General features: G+C 42.0%; 2 protein-coding genes and 1 long non-coding RNA gene across 3 annotated transcripts in view; 2 read left to right on the top strand and 1 right to left on the bottom strand.

Annotated features, from left to right (window-relative positions):
• The window catches only part of LOC124284876, a 44,980-nt gene extending 36,747 nt beyond the window's left edge, over positions 1–8,233 (top strand). The window contains exon 3 of the mRNA XM_046721000.1: positions 7,611–8,233. Coding sequence (XP_046576956.1) covers positions 7,611–8,207 — 597 coding nt within the window. The 3' untranslated portion in view covers positions 8,208–8,233. The remainder of the gene's footprint in view (positions 1–7,610) is intronic.
• LOC124284878 overlaps positions 1–24,715 on the bottom strand; it is a 74,245-nt gene that overhangs the window by 47,964 nt on the left and 1,566 nt on the right. Inside the window, exon 2 of the long non-coding RNA XR_006900665.1 lies at positions 19,715–19,777. This is a non-coding gene — a long non-coding RNA (uncharacterized LOC124284878). The remainder of the gene's footprint in view (positions 1–19,714; positions 19,778–24,715) is intronic.
• Positions 16,151–24,715, top strand: part of LOC124284875 — a 31,838-nt gene continuing 23,273 nt past the window's right edge. The window contains exons 1-3 of the mRNA XM_046720999.1: positions 16,151–21,155; positions 21,396–22,538; positions 22,874–23,590. Coding sequence (XP_046576955.1) covers positions 20,265–21,155; positions 21,396–22,538; positions 22,874–23,590 — 2,751 coding nt within the window. The 5' untranslated portion in view covers positions 16,151–20,264. The remainder of the gene's footprint in view (positions 21,156–21,395; positions 22,539–22,873; positions 23,591–24,715) is intronic.

Raw genomic sequence — 24,715 nt, 5'->3', positions numbered from 1 at the left:
AGCCAGGAAACAATGAAGCGTACCAAGACAAATATTTAGTTATTACCCGGGACAGAAGATCATTTCTATGTTACCCAGTTCATGGTATATATAATAGAAGATCATTTCTATGTTACCCAGTTCATGGTATATACACTAGAAGATCATTTCTATGTTACCCAGTTCATGGTATATATAATAGAAGATTCATGGTATATATAATAGAAATAATTTCTATATTTACCCAGAAGATTTCTATGTTACCCAGTTCATGGTATATACAATAGAAGATAATTTCTATGTTACCCAGTTCATGGTATATACAATAGAAGATAATTTCTAGGTTACCTGGTGTATGGTTTAAAAAAAATATGCATTATTTGTGTGAGGCTTTGATAACGATTAATTTGAGAGCAAAAGAATAAAATAAGGAATGCCTTAATTACATCTGAATATTTACTGCGAGGTATCAGATAGTGTTGTTTATCTCCGAGGAATAAGCAATATCCACAGAGACCTTCTTCCAAACAACATGTATGTGTAACTACTGGCTCAAAACCCAAGTTTTATTAGTATCTAGAAATACTGCACCTCAGATACGTTTACACATAATGCTGACATCAGAGTTTAGACAGCAGATGGAACAGTTTCAGCGTGGACTGAATGTTGGTTAATGACATGATGTTTCCTGCTACATCGTACTACTATTGGAGGGCAGTCTCTAATTAACCTGGTCTGGACCAGACAAACCAGTGATTGATATTATGTTCAATGTCCCAGGTTAGAAGGGTTGTTTACTTTGTCTGTAACGTATATTATTCTGAACTTGTTGGTGAGTTATCTAGGTTAGTCTGTATCACAGTCCCTGAACCACATTATTTTCCCTACTGCCTAGCCCTCCATACAAGGCTAAACCTCAAAATGAAGCAAGTCTAGATTCTATCAGGTTCTGAATTTCCGATCTCACTGGGGCTCCTTTTCAATTTAAATGGGTTTATTTGTTACTATTAAAATTATATATAATCAGAGACTAAGCGATAGTCTATGATGTAGGTTTGTTACATGGTTCATGTCACAAGACGAGGCGGAGGCTGGAACATGCACACAACTTCCTATACACTGAATTCAGAGTGCATTTCCTTTTCCACTGTCAGATCCATGTTCGAATAGTTATTACACATATTTTTATCCACTGGTTTTGCAATATAACCCTTGTTCTAGTGGCTGACCACAGTTGGTGTTGTACCATTTTGATCGACTGACATATCTGAAAGCGGGGCAGGGTGGGGGTGGGGGGTGTTGTTCTGTGCCTACCAGTTCACACATGATTGTGACAGCTGAAATCAACACATGTACATTTTGACCTTGCAGGGATATGTACATTTCATAACAGTGAAGCAGTGTGACTGGTTCCCAGACATATTTGTTTTAGACAGACACCTTCCCCCAACCCACTGGTCACAGAGTGTGACTGCCACCGCCAGGGTCAGGGGCAAAGATAACACAAGTCTTTGGTGACTGACAGACACAAAAGGAGGTGTAATCAGTTCCCCGATTTAAATATTCCCTGATATCCTGCTGGGTAAGAGGTGTGTACAGTATGGTCGGTCTGCCAAACATGGCTCCGTTAAAATACTGACAGTGTGCCAAAGTCCTCCATTACTGAGAATACACAGGGCAAGGTAACATGGCTGGTGTTCAGCTTCAGTCTGGATTTAGAAGCTCTTGAACAGTATTAGAACGTGTATATATAGATGTGTGAAGCTTTTTTAAGTTCGATGTTGCTGTTCAGCTTTCTGCAGGGTATGACCTTATCATGTGTGTGGAGATATAGCTTCACCTTGAACATTGAATCAATGTAGTCGGTACAGGTTAGGCTGGATTTACACTGCCGGGAAGAACGGGATGGTTGGGGTGGTGCAGGGGTCCGTCCATGTCACCCCAGATGATGACCGTTAGTTAATGAAAATATTGTAAATTATGCCTATGAATCTGCAGTAGGTGTTTATAGTTTGAGGATTTACATGTACACTTCCACACCTGCAAACTGCTACATGTACACCTCAACACCTGGAAACTGCTACATGTACACCTCAACACCTGCAAACTGCTACATGTACACCTCCACACCTGCAAACTGCTACATGTACACCTCCACACCTGCAAACTGCTACATGTACACCTCCACACCTGGAAACTGCTACATGTACACCTCCACACCTGCATGTACACCTCCACACCTGGAAACTGCTACATGTACACCTCCACACCTGCAAACTGCTACATGTACACCTCCACACCTGGAAACTGCTACATGTACACCTCCACACCTGCAAACTGCTACATGTACACCTCCACACCTGCAAACTGCTACATGTACACCTCACACAAACACCTGCAAACTGTCACATAGCACACACACCACACCTGCAAACTGCTACATGTACACCCCACACACACCTGCAAACTGTGCTACATATCAAGCACACTGCCACCCACACACCTGCAAACTGTCACATGTAAGCACACTCACCCACACACCTGCAAACTGTCACATAGCAAGCACACCCACCCACACACCTGCAAACTGTCATAAAGCACACACACACCTGCAAACTGTCACATAGCAAGCAAGCAAGCACACCCACACACATTCCTGCGAACTGTTACATAGCAAGCACACCCTCCCACTCACCTGCAAACTGTCACATAGCAAGCACACCCACTCACCCACCTGCAAACTGTCACATAGCAGGCACACCCACCCACACTCACACCTGCAAACTCACATAGCAAGCACGACCACACACACACCTGCAAACTGTCACATAGCAAGCACACCCACCCACACTCACACACACATAGCAAGCACAAACTGTGCAAACTGTCACAAAGCAAGCACACCCACCACCCACTCACACACCTGCAAACTGTCACATAGCAAGCACACCCACCCACACTCACACCTGCAAACTCACATAGCAAGCACAACCACACACACACCTGCAAACTGTCACATAGCAAGCACACCCACCCACACTCACACCTGCAAACTCACATAGCAAGCACACCCACCCACACACCTGCAAACTGTCACATAGCAAGCACACCCACCCACACCACACACCTGCAAACTGTCACATAGCAAGCACACCCACCCACACACCTGCAAACTGTCACATAGCAAGCACACCCACCCACCCACACACCTGCAAACTGTCACATAGCAAGCACACCCACCCACACACCTGCAAACTGTCACATAGCAAGCACACCCACCCACCCACACACCTGCAAACTGTCACAAAGCAAGCACACCCACCCACACACCTGCAAACTGTTACATAGCAAGCACACTCCACCCACACACTGCAAACCATCACATACACACACCCACCCACACACCTGCAAAGCATCACATAGCAAGCACACCCACCCACACACCTGCAAACTGTCACATAGCAAGCACACCCACCCACACACCTGCAAACTGTCACATAGCAAGCACACCCACCCACACACCTGCAAACTGTCACATAGCAAGCACACCCACCCACACACCTGCAAACTGTCACATAGCAAGCACACCCACCCACACACCTGCAAACCATCACATAGCAAGCACACCCACCCACACACCTGCAAACTGTCACATAGCAAGCACACCACCCACACTCACACCTGCAATCTGTCACATAGCAAGCACACCCACCCACACACCTGCAAACTGTCACATAGCAAGCACACCCACCCACACACCTGCAAACTGTCACATAGCAAGCACACTCACCCACACACACCTGCAATCTGTCACATAGCAAGCAAACCCACCCACCCACACACCTGCAAACTGTCACATAGCAAGCACACCCACCCACACCACACCCACACACCTGCAAACTGTCACATAGCAAGCACACCCACCCACACACCTGCAAACTGTCACATAGCAAGCACACACCTGCAAACTGTCACATAGCAAGCACACACACCCACACACACACCTGCAAACTGTCACATAGCAAGCACACCCACCCACACACCTGCAAACTGTCACATAGCAAGCACACCTACCCACACACCTGCAAACTGTCACATAGCAAGCACACCCACCCACACACACACCTGCAAACTGTCACAGCAAGCAAACACACCCACACACACAAACCGCACAACTGTCACATGCAAACTGTCACATAGCAAGCACACCCACCCACACACCTGCAAACTGTCACATAGCAAGCACACCCACCCACACATACACCTGCAAACTGTCACAAAGCACGCACACACACACACACAACTGCAAACTGTCAGAAACAATAAGATTGATAGAATTATATAGCATCATATTTCTCCAGGCAAACATAAAGCATTAACTTGTATCTTCCAATTCAATTATTGATTACAGAAATTAGCTCCCAATTCTTCCTGTCCCTATTAATGCGCTTCATTAATCACACTCACTACATACATCTCAAGAACAGTTGTGATTGTGATGTAGGCAAATAGTTTGGGCAGTAATCACGTAACACAATATATGTGGGCTAGGTCAAACATTAATCACACCACACATATACCCAATTTGGCTGGAATCTGACATGGTAAGTGTTCACAATGATTTTAATTAATATGGCTTTTGGCTTAGTTTCAAATGGTTGTTAAAACCATCATATAAATATACTTCGAAACATTTGCCACAGTCTTACAAGGAGGAACAGCATTACCCCTGTCTGACAGTAGCGTAGGTAGGTAGATGGGGACAGTGGCAAGGGTAGAGAAACATCTGCCACAGTCTTACAAGGAGGAACAGCATTACCCCTGTCTGACAGCAGCGTAGGTAGGTAGATGGGGACAGTGGCAAGGGTAGAGAACGGTGGGGCTAGGGGACTCAGGGACAAACAGGAGGAGGGACCAGGGTGACAGATCCATGTTGACAGATAGGGGTTATCTCTAGATGGCTAATAATGAGTAGCTTGATAGACTATGATGTAGAGGCACACTGTTGACTGGGTACTGTGGGCAGGGAGGGTCTCGGGGAATGCATAGAGTGGGTAGTAGAGGTGGAGCGTACTGTACTGGAACTGTACTTGTAAGTTTAAGCCTCACCCCACCATGTTGTCCTCCCAGGCTGTAGGTACTGGTATATAGAATATAATGAAGGCTTGTAGATGAATTGGCTTTGTGTTTGTTGGCTGAGGTCTAACATCAGATCCTTATCACTGTGTGTGAAGTCATAGATAACTTTCAGAGTTCAGTGGACATGAAAACACTCAACATTAGGAAGTATGTCTTTCATCAACAGACAGCCCGGGTAAAGAGGGTCCTCAAGTAGGACGTTTCCTAGCAATAGACACATTTCATGGGTGAGGTTTCCACTGAACAGCTTGAATGGCTGGAGGATTGGTGTATTCATATTGAGTATGTTAATTCATGACATCTGAGTAATGTTAGCCAAGATGTACTCTGTCTGATCTTAATGAACTTCTAATCTGTCGCTAACATTTCAAGGATTCTTGCAATATTAGTGTGTATGCCATGTGATGTTTATTCTGATTTGTTAATGCATAAATGGTAATGTGGAGTGTGAGAGTTTTTCAAGAAGTTTTACTTTTGTTTGAGGAATACTAAGGTGCAGATTCCACACGATAGTGATGGCATTGTTTTGTGTAACTGATTCAGGAGCAAGTCGGATGTAGCCTGTGTTTCTCATAAGAAGTAATTAATTAGGATTTGGAGGTTAAATGATGCTCCTGCTATAAGTCCTGGTTTGTCTGACCCACACTCAATTACACATAGGTTGATGGCTGCATTAACAGCAGTTGTATGTAGTTTGCAAAACAGACAGAAATAGATGTATTTATGTCTGTGTACGTCATCTCTAACTATTCACTTCTATGCTGGAATATTAGGACTAAACGAGTTTTCTTAAATATTTTGATGAGAAATGAATTCATTCAAACTAGTTATGCCACATTTACCATGAACTCAATACATTTCTGTTGGAGCGTTTCTGTATCAAGTGAAGTAATCATAGCTCCTTGACACAACAGCAGTTTCTGCCGTTCACAGAAATATTAAAATGTCTGACATATCTAGGTTATGATTCACCAACACCAATATGAGGCGAGAGGAGATTGCAGCATGTTCAGAATCATGCCAGTGAATTAAGATGAAGTTCCATGGCTGCACAGCACCTAAATGTGAACCAGTGTCGGCTCACTGTAGATGACCAGATTAGGGCCATGTGTGACCTGATTCAACAACTTTATACTTCCTCTTTGCATGATAACATGTACTGGATCGACACATGTCATAGTGACCCATGTTCAAATTTAAAGGCCCCCCTCAAATTCATGTCCCCATGTGAATTTTACACATATACACACATGCTCAAATGCGCACACACGCACAAGTGAGGACAACCCGTGAAGATCCGGGCTAGAATTGGTCTTCAGTAACCCATGCTTGTCGTAAGAGGCGACTAACAGGATCAGGTGACTTGGTAGACACATGTCATTGGTTCCCAAATGCGTAGATCGTTGCTCATGATGTTGACCACTGGAATGTCTGCTCCAGACTTGATTATTTACAGACTGCCGCTGGAATATTGCTGAGTGCGGCGTTAAACTGAACTCATTCACTCACATGTGAGGACAGACTGGCCTCAGTTCACACGTAACTGGGGGCGGTGGGGTAGTCTAGTGGTTAAAGCGTTGGCTCGTCACGCCAAAGACACGGGTTCGAATCCCGCAATGGGTACAATGAGTGAAGCCCATTTCTGGTGTCCCCCGCCATGATATTGCTGGAATATTGCTAAAAGCGGCGTAAAACCAAACTCAGTCAGTCACACATAACTGATAAACGTTTCCGTCGATGATGACACAACTCATACAGAACAATACAAGTCACATTACAGGAGCAAGGGAGATAACTGTGATGCTTATGATCTTCAAGTTAACTTTGGCCAAAAACATTCCAGAAAAAGTTTTCCATAACAGCATGTATACATTGATCTTTATCCGAGGAAGAGAGTTTATGTGCCCGAATACTATGTACCATGTTATACCATGTCATATGTACAAGTAACATTTGAAATTGCTAAGTACACAGAGCCTTACGTTGTGCAGGAATGTCCTGTGAACCTTGGTTCCGTAACACGGCCATTTCCTTAACACTGATAATGATGCCATAGATGGTGTTGTTTGTTGCAGTAACAACAGGGTGGTGACAAGTTTCGTGTGGATTGTATATTGAGTCGTGGATTGATGTTGACTCTTGGTTGTTGATTATTACCTAAACTGTAGCAGGTTTACTGCAATCAATTATGAAAATATTACATCAAAGTCATTCAGGAAAATGCAGGTTTGTTGTGTTCTGGAATGTTTATTGTAGTAAAGGTGACTGATAATACACCTTGGTGTGTGATCATAATCAGCAGTACTAGCCAGACTGTTCCTGAGGAAACAGACAGGTAGGCCTGTCACATTCTGAAGTGTTCAGGTTGTTCCCTGGCAAGCAGACAAGTAGAGCTCATTCTGAACAGTCTAAGAACTTTTTTGACCTGTTGTCATAATGTTTAAAGAAACTTAACCTTTCTGTGATCTGTAAAATGTTGCTTATGATTTCAGATTTCAAACGGGACCAAACAGAATGGCACATCAGAGCCTTTCGAGCTGTCTTTTGAAGTGAGTACCTCTAATGACACAGCCCTAGAATCTTCCACAGAAATAGCCGATTCTTCAGAAAACATGTCTTCGTCAAACCCCCTGTATGACTTAACCACTGAGGAACCTCCATCAAACCCACTGTATGAGTTTGAGAGTCAAACCACAGAAACAACGGTGGTGAAGTCTTCCAGTCAGCAGTTTGAAAACGCTGATGAAGAATGTGCTCCCTCTAACCCTCTGTACGAATTCTCGAATAATGGTGACCTCCAAGTGGAAACTACCATCACTACATCAGAATCAGCAAGCTCAAATCCCCTGTATGACCTCATGTCCAATGGAAATAGTGGATTTGACGAGCAGGTCACTGGAACTGCCACAACGGGTGGAGAGGATTTCCTCATCGATACCAGCACCACCAGCGAACAGCACTATATTGATGTCTCCAACAGTACTTCAAAACAGGAAGAGTTCATTATGAATGAACCTTCAGGGGAACTGATTGGTGAGTTTGAATCTAGGGAGATCATTCAGGATGAGCAAAAGTACAAGGGGACGTAACTCAAGATGACCAAGCATATGAGGAGATGAATCGTCCAAGTGACCAAGTGGATAATTTAATTGATGATTATGAAAATACACAAATTGTTTCAGATGTGATTGTGCCCGAGGAATCATATACTGAAGAAGCACCAAGGGAACCCTCACCTGAACCTGTCAGAGATTCTTCTCCAGATATCATGAGAGAACCTTCTCCAGACATTATGAGAGAACCTTCCCCAGAGCTTGTCAGGGAACCTTCTCCAGAACCAGTCCGGAACCCACCCCAGAACCAATCCGGGAACCTTCACCGGAACCAATCCGGGAACCTTCACCGGAACCAATCCGGGAACCTTCGCCGGAACCAATCCGGGAACCTTCGCCGGAACCAATCCGGGAACCTACCCCAGAACCGATCCGGGAACCATCTCCAGAGCCAGAACCAAAACAGGAGGTAAGATCTATTAAGTTTTCTGTACCGTTTCTTTATGATTTATTGTCAGTGGTTATTGAGCTGCAGAGGCACAGGTTTACCCTTTTCAGATGCTGTGTATCATCAATACAAGCAGGTGTCAGAGAACAAATTCCATCAATTTCTTGTTGTTAGTTTAACAGCTCTACAATATTCTCAGGATCACAGGTTTAGTACCTTGTTGAACTCTGTCCAAGATCATCAACCAATAAGAAATTTGTAAATTTGAGCCAAAAAGTAAATTTTGTATGGTTTCTATCTGAGCGTGAGAACGGTTATAGAGACACTTGCAGTATTGATGGTAGATGGAGTGTTTGGTGTTCGGTACAAGATTTGGCCATTGTCTACAAACAGAAGGGTTGTGTTTTGACCTGAACAAAGTGGTTTAGGCAGATATTTCTGAGTTGAAGTTGAATTCTCAGGACCTGTCAGCCTCGGCCAGTGGTCAAGGAAATGCTAAACTACTGCATGCATGGAATGCTTATTGTTGATGGTATCAATGTAATACTGTTGCAACTGAATATGATTAAAATAGGCATGTTGTCAAATTGAGCATGGTTCATGATGCATACCTTTGCTTGATTGAAATTGTCTGTATGTTTAACCTGTTTTCTGTTCAAAACTTAGGGACAAGTACTTGTTTGTATCAGGTACATAAAGTGATGATGATGATGATGATGATGATGATGATGATGATGATGATGATACCAGATATTTCAATGTTCCATTTCAGACATTTTATCAGTTGACCTGTTTGTATCATGTTGTAAATGATTCCTTCAATGTTATGTATTTGTGAACAAGCCTTAGTTTGTTTGGTTGTACAGGCTGCATGCCATGCTTAAAGATGGCGACTAAATTGTATATATTGTTATAACTTATATTCTTTGTGTACATCATTTATTATATTGTTATATTACAACAATATCGGTATCATTTTTTTAGTATGTGTTTTTCCTGGAAATGCCAGACCAGCTTATTACTTCATCTACATATTTATATTCCCTGGAACCAGAATACAAGAGGGAAAAATCGGAAAATATTAACTAACATCTTTTATATGACAAATTGATTTTTTAGAAAAGAATTACACCCTCTGCTTGCAAGATGTGAATATATTTGTAAATCTTAAGATTTAATATGACTGAATGATTATTTCCCTTTGTGGATTTTATAATAACATGCAGATTAGATTGGTCTGGTCTTTTCATGAATCTGATCTGTGACCGAGTCGAGAGCCCAGGTCAGCATTGTCATATGAGCCAGTCTCGTGTAGCTCATCAATATTGTATCGTTAGACGCTGGGTCATACTGCTCGGACAACATTGGACGTTAGAAGCAGATATCAATAATGCATGATAAAGTTGTACATCATGTTGTAGATCAATAACATGTTTAATAACATTGTACATATGATGTATCACATACATGTGATGTATTTCTTGTATCAACTCATGGCCTTAGACAGATACAGGGACTTTCAGAATGACAGACTTCTTATACCAAGATATATGTTATATAAACATTGTGAGAAGTTATGATGGGAGCTTTATTTATTTGCTGACAAATGAAAACCTTCAATAACCAGAGGATTCTCCAAAATATGAAAAATATAAAAAGAAGAAATCACTGCTGTTGTTCCCCAAATAGTCAATGATTTAAGGGGCTATATTTTCTCATTTGACACTCTGGTTCTTGTATTTTGAGCATAATGATTAGGACAAAAGCCAGTTACTTTAATTCTCAGTTTCAAACAATTCGTTATGGGATAAGAGTGTATCTGAATACAGTTTTCATGAATGAGTGATTAAAAACTGGTTAAACTGACATGAAGATTTTATGGTGCTTCTTCTGACATAGACCAAGTCAGCCATTGTTCACTGAGGAAATAATGAATATGGTCAAGTTGCCTCCTGGTTGGGAGATAGCTACTTGGGTCAGTGACATGGACAACATGTTGCCCACCACCCTGCACACCTGCATGACGGCGTGGTGTTGCAACCGCTACTGGCAGCAATACATTCCATGGGATCAATGCTCCTCATATTGACACATTCAGCATTTGTTGGCTTTGGCTGGCTCGTCCAATACTGTCTGTTGGGTGAGAAAGTACTCTAACACTTATACGGAACTAAATTGATCAACTGAGACCTCATTTGGCCATTGCGTGAGAGACAGAATCAGAATTCCAGTGTGAAGGTTTAAGATGGTCACGTCTGTTGCTGTAACCCATGGAGGGGTACAGGAAGGGGAGATAACCTGATTGCGAGTCTGCATTTGAGGATGTTTACCACTTATGTATACTGAAGATGTGTCAGTGGAGTTTCTCTACAGGTAGGCCCTCTGGAGATACTGGCTCCTTAAGACTAGTTTGAATTAAATTTCCATGTCCTCTTGTCCAGATGTATGTCAGTGTATGGTGTTTCAACAATAATGTTTGTTGTTTAAATTAAGGGTTGTATGATTCTCTGACGTGTTATCTATGTGTGGCTGATCAACATTTTATAGGGTGAATATGGATAGGCATGGTACAGGATTTGGAGAACCTTGTTTACAGACTCTGTATGTAGTAACCAGGGTCAGTTTCTCTGTCATGTTTTGTTCACTTTGAGAACCTAGAAATCCTAAATCCACTCCAATATGCATTTGTATCAGTATTCAGATGGTAAACCATTTTATCATTAAATCACAATACCTTTCATAACAAACTCTTGTAAAACATCAGGTATTATTAATACGCTGTTGTATTGTAATCAGTTTATTTCCCCAAGACTTTCCATGTGTTGATGGTAGCTTTGGATATGATTGGTTTGTATGGTCTCCTGAAGTTTGATGTATGTCTGTTTGGTTGTTAAACATAATAAAGAAGGATTGCATATGGATTTCACATAACTTTCATCTTGTTAGTGACAAGCTAGCACAGATTAGAGTAGTGAGATTTATGTTCTACAGAGCCATGGAGGAATAATAAGTGTTATCAGACCTGTGACCTATACTCAGTATATTGACCTGTGACCTTGACCTACCTCATCTCCCCAGGTGCTAGTGACTTGTGAATCAAGGTGTTATTTTTCCATTGTTGTATTATTGATGTCCAGTTGCACATCAGGCAGTAACTTGCAGTAGTACCACTATAGATTTTATTGTGTGGCCCGACAGTCAATAATTATCGTTTCATTGTTGGAACTCCCAGATCACTACATTCACCAGTAGTCACCAACAGTAGTCACATCCAGTTATTGTCCTGAGTTTTTATGGGATTAGGGCTTTGTTTGGATATGGCATTGTGTAAACAGGAGATAAACTACCTCGCCAAGTGTGGGTTGTTGCCTGGCAAAGATGGGACTGGCAGTGAAAGTACATTAGGCTGAGCTTGACAATTGTGGATTTAGTCGTCACTCAAGTGATGAATGTCAATCGCATTGCTTTTCTGTATCAATCATATTTGAGCATGATAATAGCATTGGTTCAAGATTAAAGAGCTGTTTCCTCCTCTTTGTGCAGTGATTGTCAAGGCTGATGCCATTGTGCTGAAAATGAGTCACTGTTAAATTTGATGACAAGAAACGCCTAGATTGTCATGGAAATTCAGTATGACAGAATACAGCATAGCTGTTACTGGACACATTGTTGCCAAGCATGGCAGCTGTGAATACTGTTATTTGGTATATTTGTGTACTGTACATTGAACAGAACATCTCAGACTGTACACTGAACACATGACCTGAGAGAGGATCACTGGTGTGCTACTTCTACCACTGTATCCTCCAGTGACCCCAGGGCATTCCACACTGACCAGGGTCTGGATGCTGGATTGATATATCACTAACAGACAGGTGTTATATTGATTCATGCTGACAAATAGATGGTCGTCAGTCTGTAGGATCAACAGTGGGCCAGGTCAGTAAGTGTCCTAGTCGGTATTTATCCAGGGTGGATACTTGATGCTGTAGGCCTGTTGGGTGGATGGAATTGATACTTGATGCTGTAGGCCTGCTGGGTGGATGGAATTGATACTTGATGCTGTAGGCCTGTTGGGTGGATGGAATTGATGCTGTAGGCCTGTTGGGTGGATGGAATTGATACTTGATGCTGTAGGCCTGCTGGATGGAATTGATGATGGAATGGATGGAATTGATGCTGTAGGCCTGTTGCTGTGGATGGAATGGATACTTGATGCTGTAGGCCTGTTGGGTGGATGGAATTGATGCTGTAGGCCTGTTGGGTGGATGGAATTGATACTTGATGCTGTAGGCCTGTTGGGTGGATGGAATTGATACTTGATGCTGTAGGCCTGTTGGGTGGATGGAATTGATGCTGTAGGCCTGTTGGGTGGATGGAATTGATACTTGATGGCAACTATCAGCCACTTCAGTGTTTGTTATGAATGATTTTTAAAACTTACTTCTTTGTTATCAAAGTATATTCTTGAAGAACATCAGATAGTTTAAACTTCAGGGGCTTCTCGGAAATAGTAGGTGGGCAGTCGACAGAGGGGAACTGGTCTTTACAATGGCTAAGCTAGACAGTTTGTGTTTTTGTGATGTGGTGACTTGAATCCATTGCTCTCAACCACTGGTTCACCCCCCAGATTTGATTACAGGATTTAGAATCTATGTCAAAACATCGCCTCCACAGAATAAAAGAAGTTGTAAATGCCCATCAAAGAAGGATTTACACACTGCTGCAGAATAGATGGATTGATGCAGTTCTCCTAAATTGTTTGACATGTCAGCATTCACTCCTTCCTCGAGCCGTGGATCAAGCATGGAGGCCTTGATCACGGTGAAGAAGTAGGTGGTGAGGAGATTCTGATCACTGAAGGCCATTGATTGACCATGCCAGCTGCGTTAGGTTCCTGCAATCGTGTGCCGATCACAGAACACCCACAGAAGGGAAGGGGATAAATAATTTGGAGCACCTTGTCTATTGATGTCCCCAGTTGTGTGTTGGGTTCCATCACAAACTGCTGTACTCTCAAGGACAACGTGACATTGATCAGGGGAGACAAGTAAGTATGGTAGCCAAGTACCATACTGCTCCACCATCACTGTATGGGATGATGGTTAATCAATCCTTCAAGCATTCATGAATGGACATGGCTAATTTCTTCTACTGGGGTAGTGATGTTATGGAAAAGAAATGTTCTAAGCAATACAACTATCGCAAGTCTACATTTATGTTTGAGACTTTTGTACAGGCATACTGCATGGATACCTTATTGGAAGTGTGCATGACGGTTGTTAGTTTGTTGCTGTGAGTTGAGCCTCCAGCCAGTTGAGCTTCCTGTTTGCTGGACCCAGACCAATTGACCTTTTCGGGAGTTTGAACAATTTCCAAGCAAGAAGACTAGCCAAGGGGAGGATGAATCAATCTGATAGTTGTGTAGATCAAGTTGACCAAATTTCATGTCTAGACGCCAGTTTAGTGGCAGTGTGCTGAAAGTAAGTACAGATCGCTGATTTAATGTAACAACTCATACTGTCACCATGTACCTTTGGGAGACAGCAGTGTCCTCGGTCACCATGCACCCTTTGGGAGACATCAGTGTCCTCTGTCACTATGCACCCTTTGGGAGACAGCAGTGTCCTCGGTCACCATGTACCCTTTGGTAGCAGCAGTGTCCTCGGTCACCATGTACCCTTTGAGAGACAGCAGTGTCCTGGGTCACCATGCACCCTTTGGGAGACAGCAGTGTCCTCGGTCACCATGTACCCTTTGGTAGCAGCAGTGTCCTCGGTCACCATGTACCCTTTGGGAGACAGCAGTGTCCTCGGTCACCATGCACCCTTTGGGAGACAGCAGTGTCCTCGGTCACCATGTACCCTTTGGTAGCAGCAGTGTCCTCGGTCACCATGTACCCTTTGGGAGACAGCAGTGTCCTCGGTCAACATGTACCCTTTGATGTGTCCCGGTCACCATTTGGTAGCAGCAGTGTCCTCTGTCACCATGCACCCTTTGAGAGACAGCAGTGTCCTCGGTCACCATGCACCCTTTGGGAGACAGCAGTGTCCTCGGTCACCATGTACCCTTTGGTAGCAGCAGTGTCCTTGGTCACCATGTACCCTTTGAGAGACAGCAGTGTCCTCGGTCAACATGTACCCTTTGAGAGACAGCAGTGTCCTCGGTCACCATGTAACCTTTTGTAGCAGCAGTGTCCTCTGTCACTATGCACCCTTTGGGAGACAGCAGTGTCCTTGGTCACCATGCACCCTTTGGGAGACAGCAGTGTCCTCGGTCACCATGCACCCTTTGGGAGACAGCAGTGTCCTCAGTCGCTGCAGGTGCTTGGTGATGTCAGGGATGACTCTTGCTGCTGAGTGTTGTCAGGGCACATGTGTAGGAAGAGGGAGTCAGTGGACCAGTGGTTGACGTCGTGAGCAGCAATCCCACCCATGAGCGTACAATGTCACACCATCTGGGGCTATGCAAAACTGTTTATATAACCTGACATACACTCAGGTGTGTCCACATGAAATGCATATCCTTATTAATGCATACAAAGATCGATCACTGTTTTTGCAATAGTTTCATAATTCACAGTATTTTTACCTATAGTGGCAAAGGTAAATCATAATTTCACATTTAGTTGCTTCCTTTTCTGTTGCAAAATAATTAGCCAAGCTTTACATCAAAATGTTACGACGACCTGAGAAAAAAAATAACTTAATGACAGTGCATTGAAAACTGAGATCATACATTAGATCATTTTCAATTACCCCTGAGAGTGGCAGTCCTAGGGTTGTGCCAGGCTAACAAAGCAGACCTAGACAATGGAACAAAGAACACGCTGCCAAGGCTTACCTGATTGGCTCCTTGCAAAGAACAGACATGTTTGCACAGATTAATTTGGAATTTGTATTCTGATGATTTTGGCTTCAATTTATTCAGGAAATCATCTGTAGTTGGAGACAGTGTCTAGACTAGGAGATACTCTGCTGTCTCCTTCATCAGAGGGTTAATTATCATCATATTTTTTCTTGCTAAAGCTTGGATGTCTATCATGAGTCAAATGCTTCGTCTTTGTCCAGTTTTCTGGTAATATCTTTTTGTTTGATTTTTCAGAGTGTGAGTGTAAACCGGTTAAAAGGGTATTATCTGTTCCGAAAACATTGATTTTAGATATGTAGCATAACTAAACACATAAAATATATCAGATATACTGACAATTTGGAAATCAAACCTACAGTTACCAATCAAAATGGCTTATATTTTCATAAAATGCTGAAAAGAAATAGGTTTGTGTAGTTCATGAATACATAATATTTTTTGTTTATCTTTCTGTTCATAGTAGAGACTGTTGTGAGATAATGAACAATGTATATACTGATAATAATATTGATAAGAAGTGATTACACTTGCTTTACACTTGCTCAACACTTGCAGTAGAGTGGATAGAAACTATTGTCATGTGACTGATAGCAGCCACTGCCACACCCCCTTTCTGGCGGTGCGGCTGTACAAAGGTAAATATTGAACTTCTTAAGAGCAGTTCCATACCTTTTGCTGGTAATTACATGTGTAAATTATTTTAAAATGTAATTTTAGAAATGTATTTTGACCTGAACTGTGACATGGGAATATTTTAGGCTGAATAAATGAAAGTATTTGAACAAAGTTTAAAACAGGGCTATAATCTACAGTCAGCATGGTATGAAAGCTTTTCAAGCACTTCCAAATCCTTCAACAAACAGACGATAAAAATGACAAGCGACAAACAGTTTGGAGTGTGATTGGAGACAGAGCAGCTGACCATGAGCTTTAAGTTTGTTTTTTAAGTCGGTGATGAGTTTAACACACAGTTTGGAGGTAACATCCCATCCGTGGTCTGTAACCTGAATTTGTGATGGCAAAGGTGGTAAGGGCCAGTGACAAGACCAGATTGGATATGAGTCGATGTGTGGTGCTGGATTTGAGAAGAGACGATATATGGTGTTCATGGAAGCCTGTTTGACAAGGAGACCTTGCTATCTATTCAATGTTGGACAATGAGCTGTGACTTTAGGGGTACTTGTTATGTTGTAGTTCAAAGTACAATTTGAGTTTTCGATCATGATGTCGTGAAAGCTTTCAGTAAATGTTCATTCATTTCTCACACTTGGTGTGACATGTATCCACACTATCACCACTATCCACACTATCACCACTGTTGGTATCTTTTTGGCTATATTTTGCTGTTGAGCTTCGTATCATCCAGGTGAATTTTATTAAATGCACTTTAGGCTTGTGAATATTTAATCAAGGCAATCAGATGTTGTGTACAGGTGAAACATATACCAGTGACTTCCAAATAAACCTCATCATGATCATTACTATTGAATAAACCAACATCTTTTCCAAGGGGCTAATATCATTTTTGTATTTCTCAATCAAAGCATTAAATTTGTCTCGGTGATAATATAAGAAAAAAGAATTCACAAGTATTATCTGGGAATAAAGATTTACATTTTGTGTAATTACATTATTTAAAATCTGTGTAACTAGTTATTATCTCTTAAAAGGATAATATCCTTATGAGTAATGAATATACATTCCTAACTCCATTGAGAGGGTTACTCAGTGTGTTATTACTATTTAAGGTCATGTTCTGGATGGATGCACAATCATGCAAACAGATTTACCCCAGAGCACAGTGACTCAATAATGAGTAAAGGGGGGTAACTCTAACCAGCATGGTGACAGACATTCCTGACATGCAGAACACTATTGCAAAGTACAGACCTGTAAACTGGACTGAGATATTTTCAAAATACCAACCCCATTCACTTGTGAAATTTGAGAGTCTACAAAAGCCAAGCTTAATTTGATTTCTCACTCAAGAAATATTTCAGTATTTGTGTTTGAACAAAGGGCCAAGCTGCAGTGTTTTGCTTCACTGATCATGCATTGACAATACCTGCAATCAGGTGTGGTTTGTTAGGGGCATTGCTGTCAGAGGAGAATAAAGGTAGCACTCATTGTGTTGCCCTGTAATATCATTGTAGCTTGGACAGGACATCTTGTGATGTAATATGATGTGAAGAACTTAGGCTTTTCTTCAGTAAGAGGATAAACGATCAGTGTGTGAATTGAGAGCTAATCTTTTTCTGTACCTATTAAGTGAGTTCAGGTGCTATTTATAAAAACACATGCCTTGGTAAAGGGTTTGGAGAGTTTTGAAGAGGATGGATGTTGTGTATTGCTGTGTAATATCCCAACAGATGGCATAACAAAGAAGTATGGTGGTCGTCCTTCAGGTAGTCAGGTAGTTGTGTCTCATTTCTTTCACCGCTTTCATGATTTAAATATTTTCAAACATTTGAAATTTAAACTGGCTTGTTTATTTGGAGTATGTTTACTGTCAAGGTATTTTATAACAATATTTACATTTGTTTTTGTTTGTCTGTCTCTTTGAGGCCATCTTAATATTGCTGTCTATCTAAACAGTGATCAGAAGAATGTTTGTGCTTTTCTTAAATTTGTTGTATTCAAATAATGGGTTTGGTTTCTTAGTGCGCATTTCAAGAAAAGTCATTTGACATTGACAAGATATATGTTTCTGGCTTTGTTGAGGTTAGTGCTTGCTTGATGCTACTGTGGATGGGTTGTAGATTTGTCCTCGCAGACAACGTTTGCACAGTGTTGTAAAGTAAACGTGTAGTGTCAGCCCACAACCTTCTCCTGTGGTGAGAGTGAAGTTGATATGTACGTGTCTGTTGACAAGTAGATTGGTTACATCACTGATGACACGAGGGTGATATAGATCTTTAGCTACGTGCTAGCGACAACAAGGGACTATAACAGTGACTGGGTTGATATGAAGAAGTGGATGGTTTAGATCTGTTACTACTTTATACTGATATAGATAGCTGCTCAGTGTCGAGCTATAGAGTACAAGGTATATTAATTACTTGTATGTGTTGCTGGCAATTGGGGGAAATGTTTTGTAGAGTAAGTGAGTTAAAATTGAATGCTGCATCAGTGGTATTTTAGACATATAATGATTAGACCAAGTTTATGCCTATACAAAAGCTCATAAAGTACCTAACGCAGTTATTTTGAAACTGAAATTCTGAAAAGTAAATGAACTGATTTCGGAGATTTCAACCATAGATTTGCCTGTAGAGAAGCTATTTCACTGTTAGTAAATCTGAAATAAAGTATGTTTTGTATTCTTTACTACAATATACTTTACTAAAGATGCAAGTCTGAATAGCTTTACATAAATTTTATGGTTATATATTTTGAGAAGATAAAACAAAATGACTTTCTTGGTTCAAAGTTCCGGTTTGGATTCTACACCTAATAGTCTGTGAAGATATTTGATAAATGAGGAAGTTCAGCATTAACCCCTGAGATGTTAATCTTCTGAGTGCGTGTTTGAACTGACAGTTGATTTCAAGTTGTCACAGCCAGTTTGTTTCATGTATGTTTGGGATTGCTTGTATATCCTCTGGTGTGTAGACCGGGAAGTTTGTCGGACAGACTTAGCCTGTACTGACTGCTGGCTTTCTTTCTCATTCAAATTCTGTATTGAAAGTGACTTACAATTCAGGTCTACTATGTTACAGTTGCTATATAGGTCACATTTCTTACTGCTTATATTGATTGACATTTGCTGAATATAAACATAGTTGTACATTGCACGTAAATTTCAGTTTGGGGAACATTATGGAAGGTTTATCACTTATCACTTGTATTCTTTAGAGTCTTAGGTCTTAATTTCCCACCAGTGAACATTGATGCTAGCTGGGTCTAGGTCGACATGTAGCCTTAGTGGTACAGACTGCAGTGAACAGTTCAGGGTGGTTGCGTTAATGTCTTGTAACTGTCTACAATGGCCATTCTATTGCAGGGTGACTTGGAACAGCTGGGAAGTATGTGAAGTGTTTATATGAAGAGGACATATTGATGTGAGATACATATTGGAGTTGTACCATTACCGACTCAGGATACATTGTGAACCAGTCGCCCGTGGGGAGGTACACACTGATCTTATTGATGATGTATTGACCAGTCATCTATTGTCAACTGTTTAGTGCAGTGGAAGAAGATGTGAATGAGAAGTACTTCCTACCTGTTCTATAGCTGGTGAAGAGCTGTGTCCTGCTGCCCCATTGTGGTATCCTGTGATGGACGTCTGCCAATCAGAAATAAACTTGCATAAATAAAAAGCCTGGGAAAAGAGGAAAATATTAGTTTTCATCCGTGTGTCTATGTCACAGTGACTCGGCGGAGGTGATGGGATATCACTTGAGGCCAGTAGCTGGAGTTTTGTCAGATACGTGTAACACCATCCTGATCATCAACATTCCCCAGAAATAGTTCTACCTTTTGTTTCTTTAATAGAACAGACTTGTCTACAATTTCATTGCCTGACATTAAGTTTCAACTGATGAGCCCATAACAAGTGGAGCGTATATCCCAGTTTGTAAGCAGATGACATAAGTGTTATGTAAGTTGACATTCCCTTCAAGGCATGTGAGAGCTGGTCAGTCCAGTCCAACCAGGGCCAGCATCAGCTCACTGTGACACACACATCACATGAGACATACAGTGATAGCTAAACATTTGACCAGGTGACATCTATACAGCAGCTCCTGGTCTACCTGGCTTACATTCAGAAGATGCCTGCTCTTGATGGCAAATCTGAAATGGCAAATACCAGAAGTAAGGTGACGGTGGAGATCGGCGTGGCCCGGAGGGTGGAACAGCAGTGGCAGGAGGGCATGAAGCCAGTGGTCCTGGTGGGCTGTCACTGTGAGGAGTTCGGCCACACCATGAGGAATGCAGAGGATCCCATGACGTCAAGTGACAGAGACTCAGAAGAGAAGACCCTGTCACAAGACAGCTTTTGTGAGGACTCAGACGGATACGGTGTACAGAAAGATGTTGTCAGTGATGTGGATTGGCAGAGTTGTGACAGTGAAGAGAGTAGCATGAAAACAGCAGTGTTAGAAAACAGTGAGAGTACAAAAAGGAAACATATTGCAGTCTCAGAGCAAGACAAAAACTTTAATGATGATGAACATTCTGAATACAAATACATAAAGGTTGTATCAACAGAAAACAACGATGTTTGTGAGAGACAAATTGTCCCTCCAGGTGTGGATCCTGGTATAGGGGCTACAGATTTGGAGGAGGATTCTAGGAATGACAGTCAGATATACTCAGGGGAGATTACAAAGTCAAAGGATTCTCAGATGGAGAGCAGTGTAGCATCAGTTGACACACATGGGGATTCATGCAGCGCTGATGATAGGGAGCATGACGACACTGGTCTGGGTTCAACACTTGACATGTCTGTGGCAAACAACAGTATTAAGACTGACGATGAAACTGATGTGACCAAGGACTCTGCCATTGTTATGGACAGTCCAAGTGGGCAGGATGTTTCTTGGAGTCTCCTGGATGATGTTCAGGATGATCTCAGTGTCTCCAGTAGGAGTGAGTCCAGTCACTACGACCTTCTGGTTGTCACGGCTGATGTTTCCACCAGTGGAATAGAGGACGATGAGGTTGCACACAAGGATGACTTGGTTGTAGAGAGTGCTACTGGTGGAGTAGAAGACGATGAGGTTGCACACAAAGATGACTTGGTTGTAGAGAGTGCTACTGGTGGAGTAGAAGACGATGAGGTTGCACACAAGGATGACATGGTTGTAGAGAGTGCTACTGGTGGAGTAGAAGACGATGAGGTTGCACACAAGGGTGATGTGGTTGTAGAGAGTGCTACTGGTGGAGTAGAAGACGATGAGGTTGCACACAAGGATGACATGGTTGTAGAGAGTTCCACCAGTGGAGTAGAAGACGATGAGGTTGCACACAAGGATGACATGGTTGTAGAGAGTTCCACCAGTGGAGTAGAAGACGATGAGGTTGCACACAAGGATGACATGGTTGTAGAGAGTTCCACCAGTGGAGTAGAAGACGATGAGGTTGCACACAAGGATGACATGGTTGTAGAGAGTTCCACCAGTGGAGTAGAAGACGATGAGGTTGCACACAAGGATGACATGGTTGTAGAGAGTTCCACCAGTGGAGTAGAAGACGATGAGGTTGCACACAAGGATGACATGGATCATGAGACAACACATGCATCTGAGGAGTCCATAGAAGATGAAGAAACAGCTTCTAGACTTGACAGTTTTATTGTGACAGATGTACAGGAGAGTAGACAGATTTCTAGTCATTTGGAGAGAGTGGAGACCAATTATACCTCAGAAAACACACCCAGTCAGTATGAGAGCAGGGAAGTGACCAGTATTAAGAAACAAGTGAATATGTCAGACATGGACATGGGTGTGTGTAGTGTTGGTACGTCTGGTGTTGTTACAGAGCAGGGCAAGGACACTGATGAAGGGCTTCCAGTTGAGGCTGATGCTTCTGTTGAAGCGATGCACCAGAATACATCAGGACTGACTGATGCAGTGGACAATCATGAAGAAACTGTCACTACTAGAACCAGTTATGTTGTAGACAGTGCAACAACATCCACCAACATTCCAGAACCATTTACAACTGTCATACCTCACACAGATGCAATACCAGATAGTGGCAACTCTTTTGCTGTAGTAGACAACCCATATGCTTTGACAGATGTATCTACAACACTCTCTGAAGGTGGTGATGTTGATACATTATTACAATCAGTTTCTGCAACTGAAACTGTGTCCATGGTTACAGAAACATCAGTCAGTATTACAGAACAAGAAGATGATATAGACAAAGATCTCCTCAAGGACAGAGAGGAGTTCAATGGCCATGATGGCAGAAACTCAGGAGAAGCTCCAGCTGATGCTGACGGGACTGACAGAAAGACTTCAGTGTATATCTGGGACAGAAACTGCCAACACGCTGAAGGTAGTGATGTACCTTGCCTTGGCGATGCAGAAGGAAAGGATGTGACTCTACCAGGGGAAACTGATGAACCAAACAGTGACAGTTGCTCCGAAGATGGAGAAATACCAAAGACAGAGGGAAAGGGTGTGACTCTACCAGAGGAAACTGATGAACCAAACAGTGACAGTTGCTCCGAAGATGGAGAAATACCAAAGACAGAGGGAAAGGGTGTGACTCTACCAGAGGAAACTGATGAACCAAACAGTGACAGTTGCTCCGAAGATGGAGAAATACCAAAGACAGAGGGAAAGGGTGTGACTCTACCAGGGAAACTGATGAACCAAACAGTGACAGTTGCTCCGAAGATGGAGAAATACCAAAGACAGAGGGAAAGGGTGTGACTCTACCAGGGGAAACTGATGAACAACTTGGTGACAGTTGTCCAGATGATGGAGAAATACCAAAGACAGAGGGAAAGGGTGTGACTTCGCTTCCTGAAATACCATGTGAAACTGATGAATATGATGACAGGTGCTCAGAAGATGGAGACAAACCAAAGACAGACACTGAGGACAAGGAACTGAATTCAGATTCCATGAAAAGCAATGGAGTGGATAACACAATCAGTGGTCGTCTTTTGGATGAGGAAACACTCCAACATGTTAGGGTTGATCTGCTAACTTCTGGAACAGAAACTCCAGTGGCCCTGTCCTCCTCAACTCCTGCTAAACGGGCAGACCACACAATCTGTGATACTGAAGACTTTCATCAGAACCATGAGACATCTCTTGATGATATTCACCTGGAAACGTCTGTGCATGAGAGAGTGGCCAGTTTGGGCAGGAAGGCTAGTGATGACAGCGTGTTGGGTGGATCCAGTGAACATAGGTCTCAAACACTCAGACCTAAACAGGTTTCCCACAGAAACTTGGAGACAAACATTTCTAAATTTTCGTTGTCAGTGCCAAATCTTGTTGAGCATGTACAGGACAATACATCAAATTTCCATGACCCAAGTTTGAATGATCTCAGGAATCGTCGCAAGTCCGTCCAAGCAATAAAAAGCTTGTTTGAGAAACAGTCAATGGAAGAAAAGAGCCCGAGGAATAAGGTAATTCTATCTCAGTGTTCAAAGCAGGGATTGTCAGAATTAAATGATCAGTTTCTACCATTTCATGATAAATATATTTTTATATGTTTAGTTTTCTGCATTATGCTTCAAAACATGTACTGTTTTAGGATCTCATCTGGAAAACAGATTGAACATTGTTAACCGTTATTGTCATCATCATCATCATCATCATCATCATCACCACCACTAGTAGTAGACAGGTATAGCCCCTTAGATGAAGGGTTGTTCTGAAGAATGTTGTATGTGCATCCGTTGGATTGTATTAATGGTGGAGTGTTACTCCCAGGTGACCTACAGATCCAGGTCGTTTATTTCACTCTCTCCCTCGAGCCCAAATCCTCCAGAATATACCTCAACGACTTCACTCCGATTGAACCAATCAGATAATGTACAGAGTTATCACTCGTCTCGGGTAATCGTAAGTAATGCATCTGAAAATTATTATCCATTGCTTTGAGTGAGATTTTCCAGGCAATTCAAATGTACCAATTCTGAAAAATATTCTGTTGCTTCCATCAAATAAAAAATGTATTTTGTGTGAACTGATTGGTCTGACAAACAGATTGATTTAGATATTTAACTCAATGACGTTGAGTTTGATACTACAGCCTAAGCCTTTTCAAAATCTCATTTTGGTTTCATGTCACACAAGGCACTGTAAATCTCAGTTGTCTCCCTTTGACTGTAAACCTTTACATTTGACTTGAGGCCTGCATGTCTCTTAAAGCAACTGGGTAATAGTGATCAGATGCATAATATATAAAACATTGTATTGTGTACCACAATTCATTTATAGTCATTATTTACATCAATACATGGTATTTATTTCTGTGTCACAGCCTTTTGTAATGGGTGCTTTCCATTTCACTTCATTGTTTTTTTCCGTCGATAGAAGAGTTAATTTTATTCACAAATTTTCAAACGAACTTTGTTTTGGGAATAATGTTCATATACTCATGCCAAAAATGGTTGTCACCCCCTTCAATTTTTTTAATTGGCGGGGGGGGGGGTGGGGTGTGAGGCCTGTGTAGGGTTGGGGGAGGGGGTTTGAAAACCATTTTTGGCATGAGTATATGTGGATTTTCACATTTATGATTTCAGTGA

The sequence above is a fragment of the Haliotis rubra genome, unplaced genomic scaffold (assembly GCF_003918875.1).
Source record: "Haliotis rubra isolate DU_JTF1 unplaced genomic scaffold, ASM391887v1 Scf347, whole genome shotgun sequence".
NCBI classification, from domain to species: domain Eukaryota; kingdom Metazoa; phylum Mollusca; class Gastropoda; order Lepetellida; family Haliotidae; genus Haliotis; species Haliotis rubra.
Note: the sequence above shows the minus strand (reverse complement) of the source record. Positions and strands in the feature narration are given on the sequence as shown.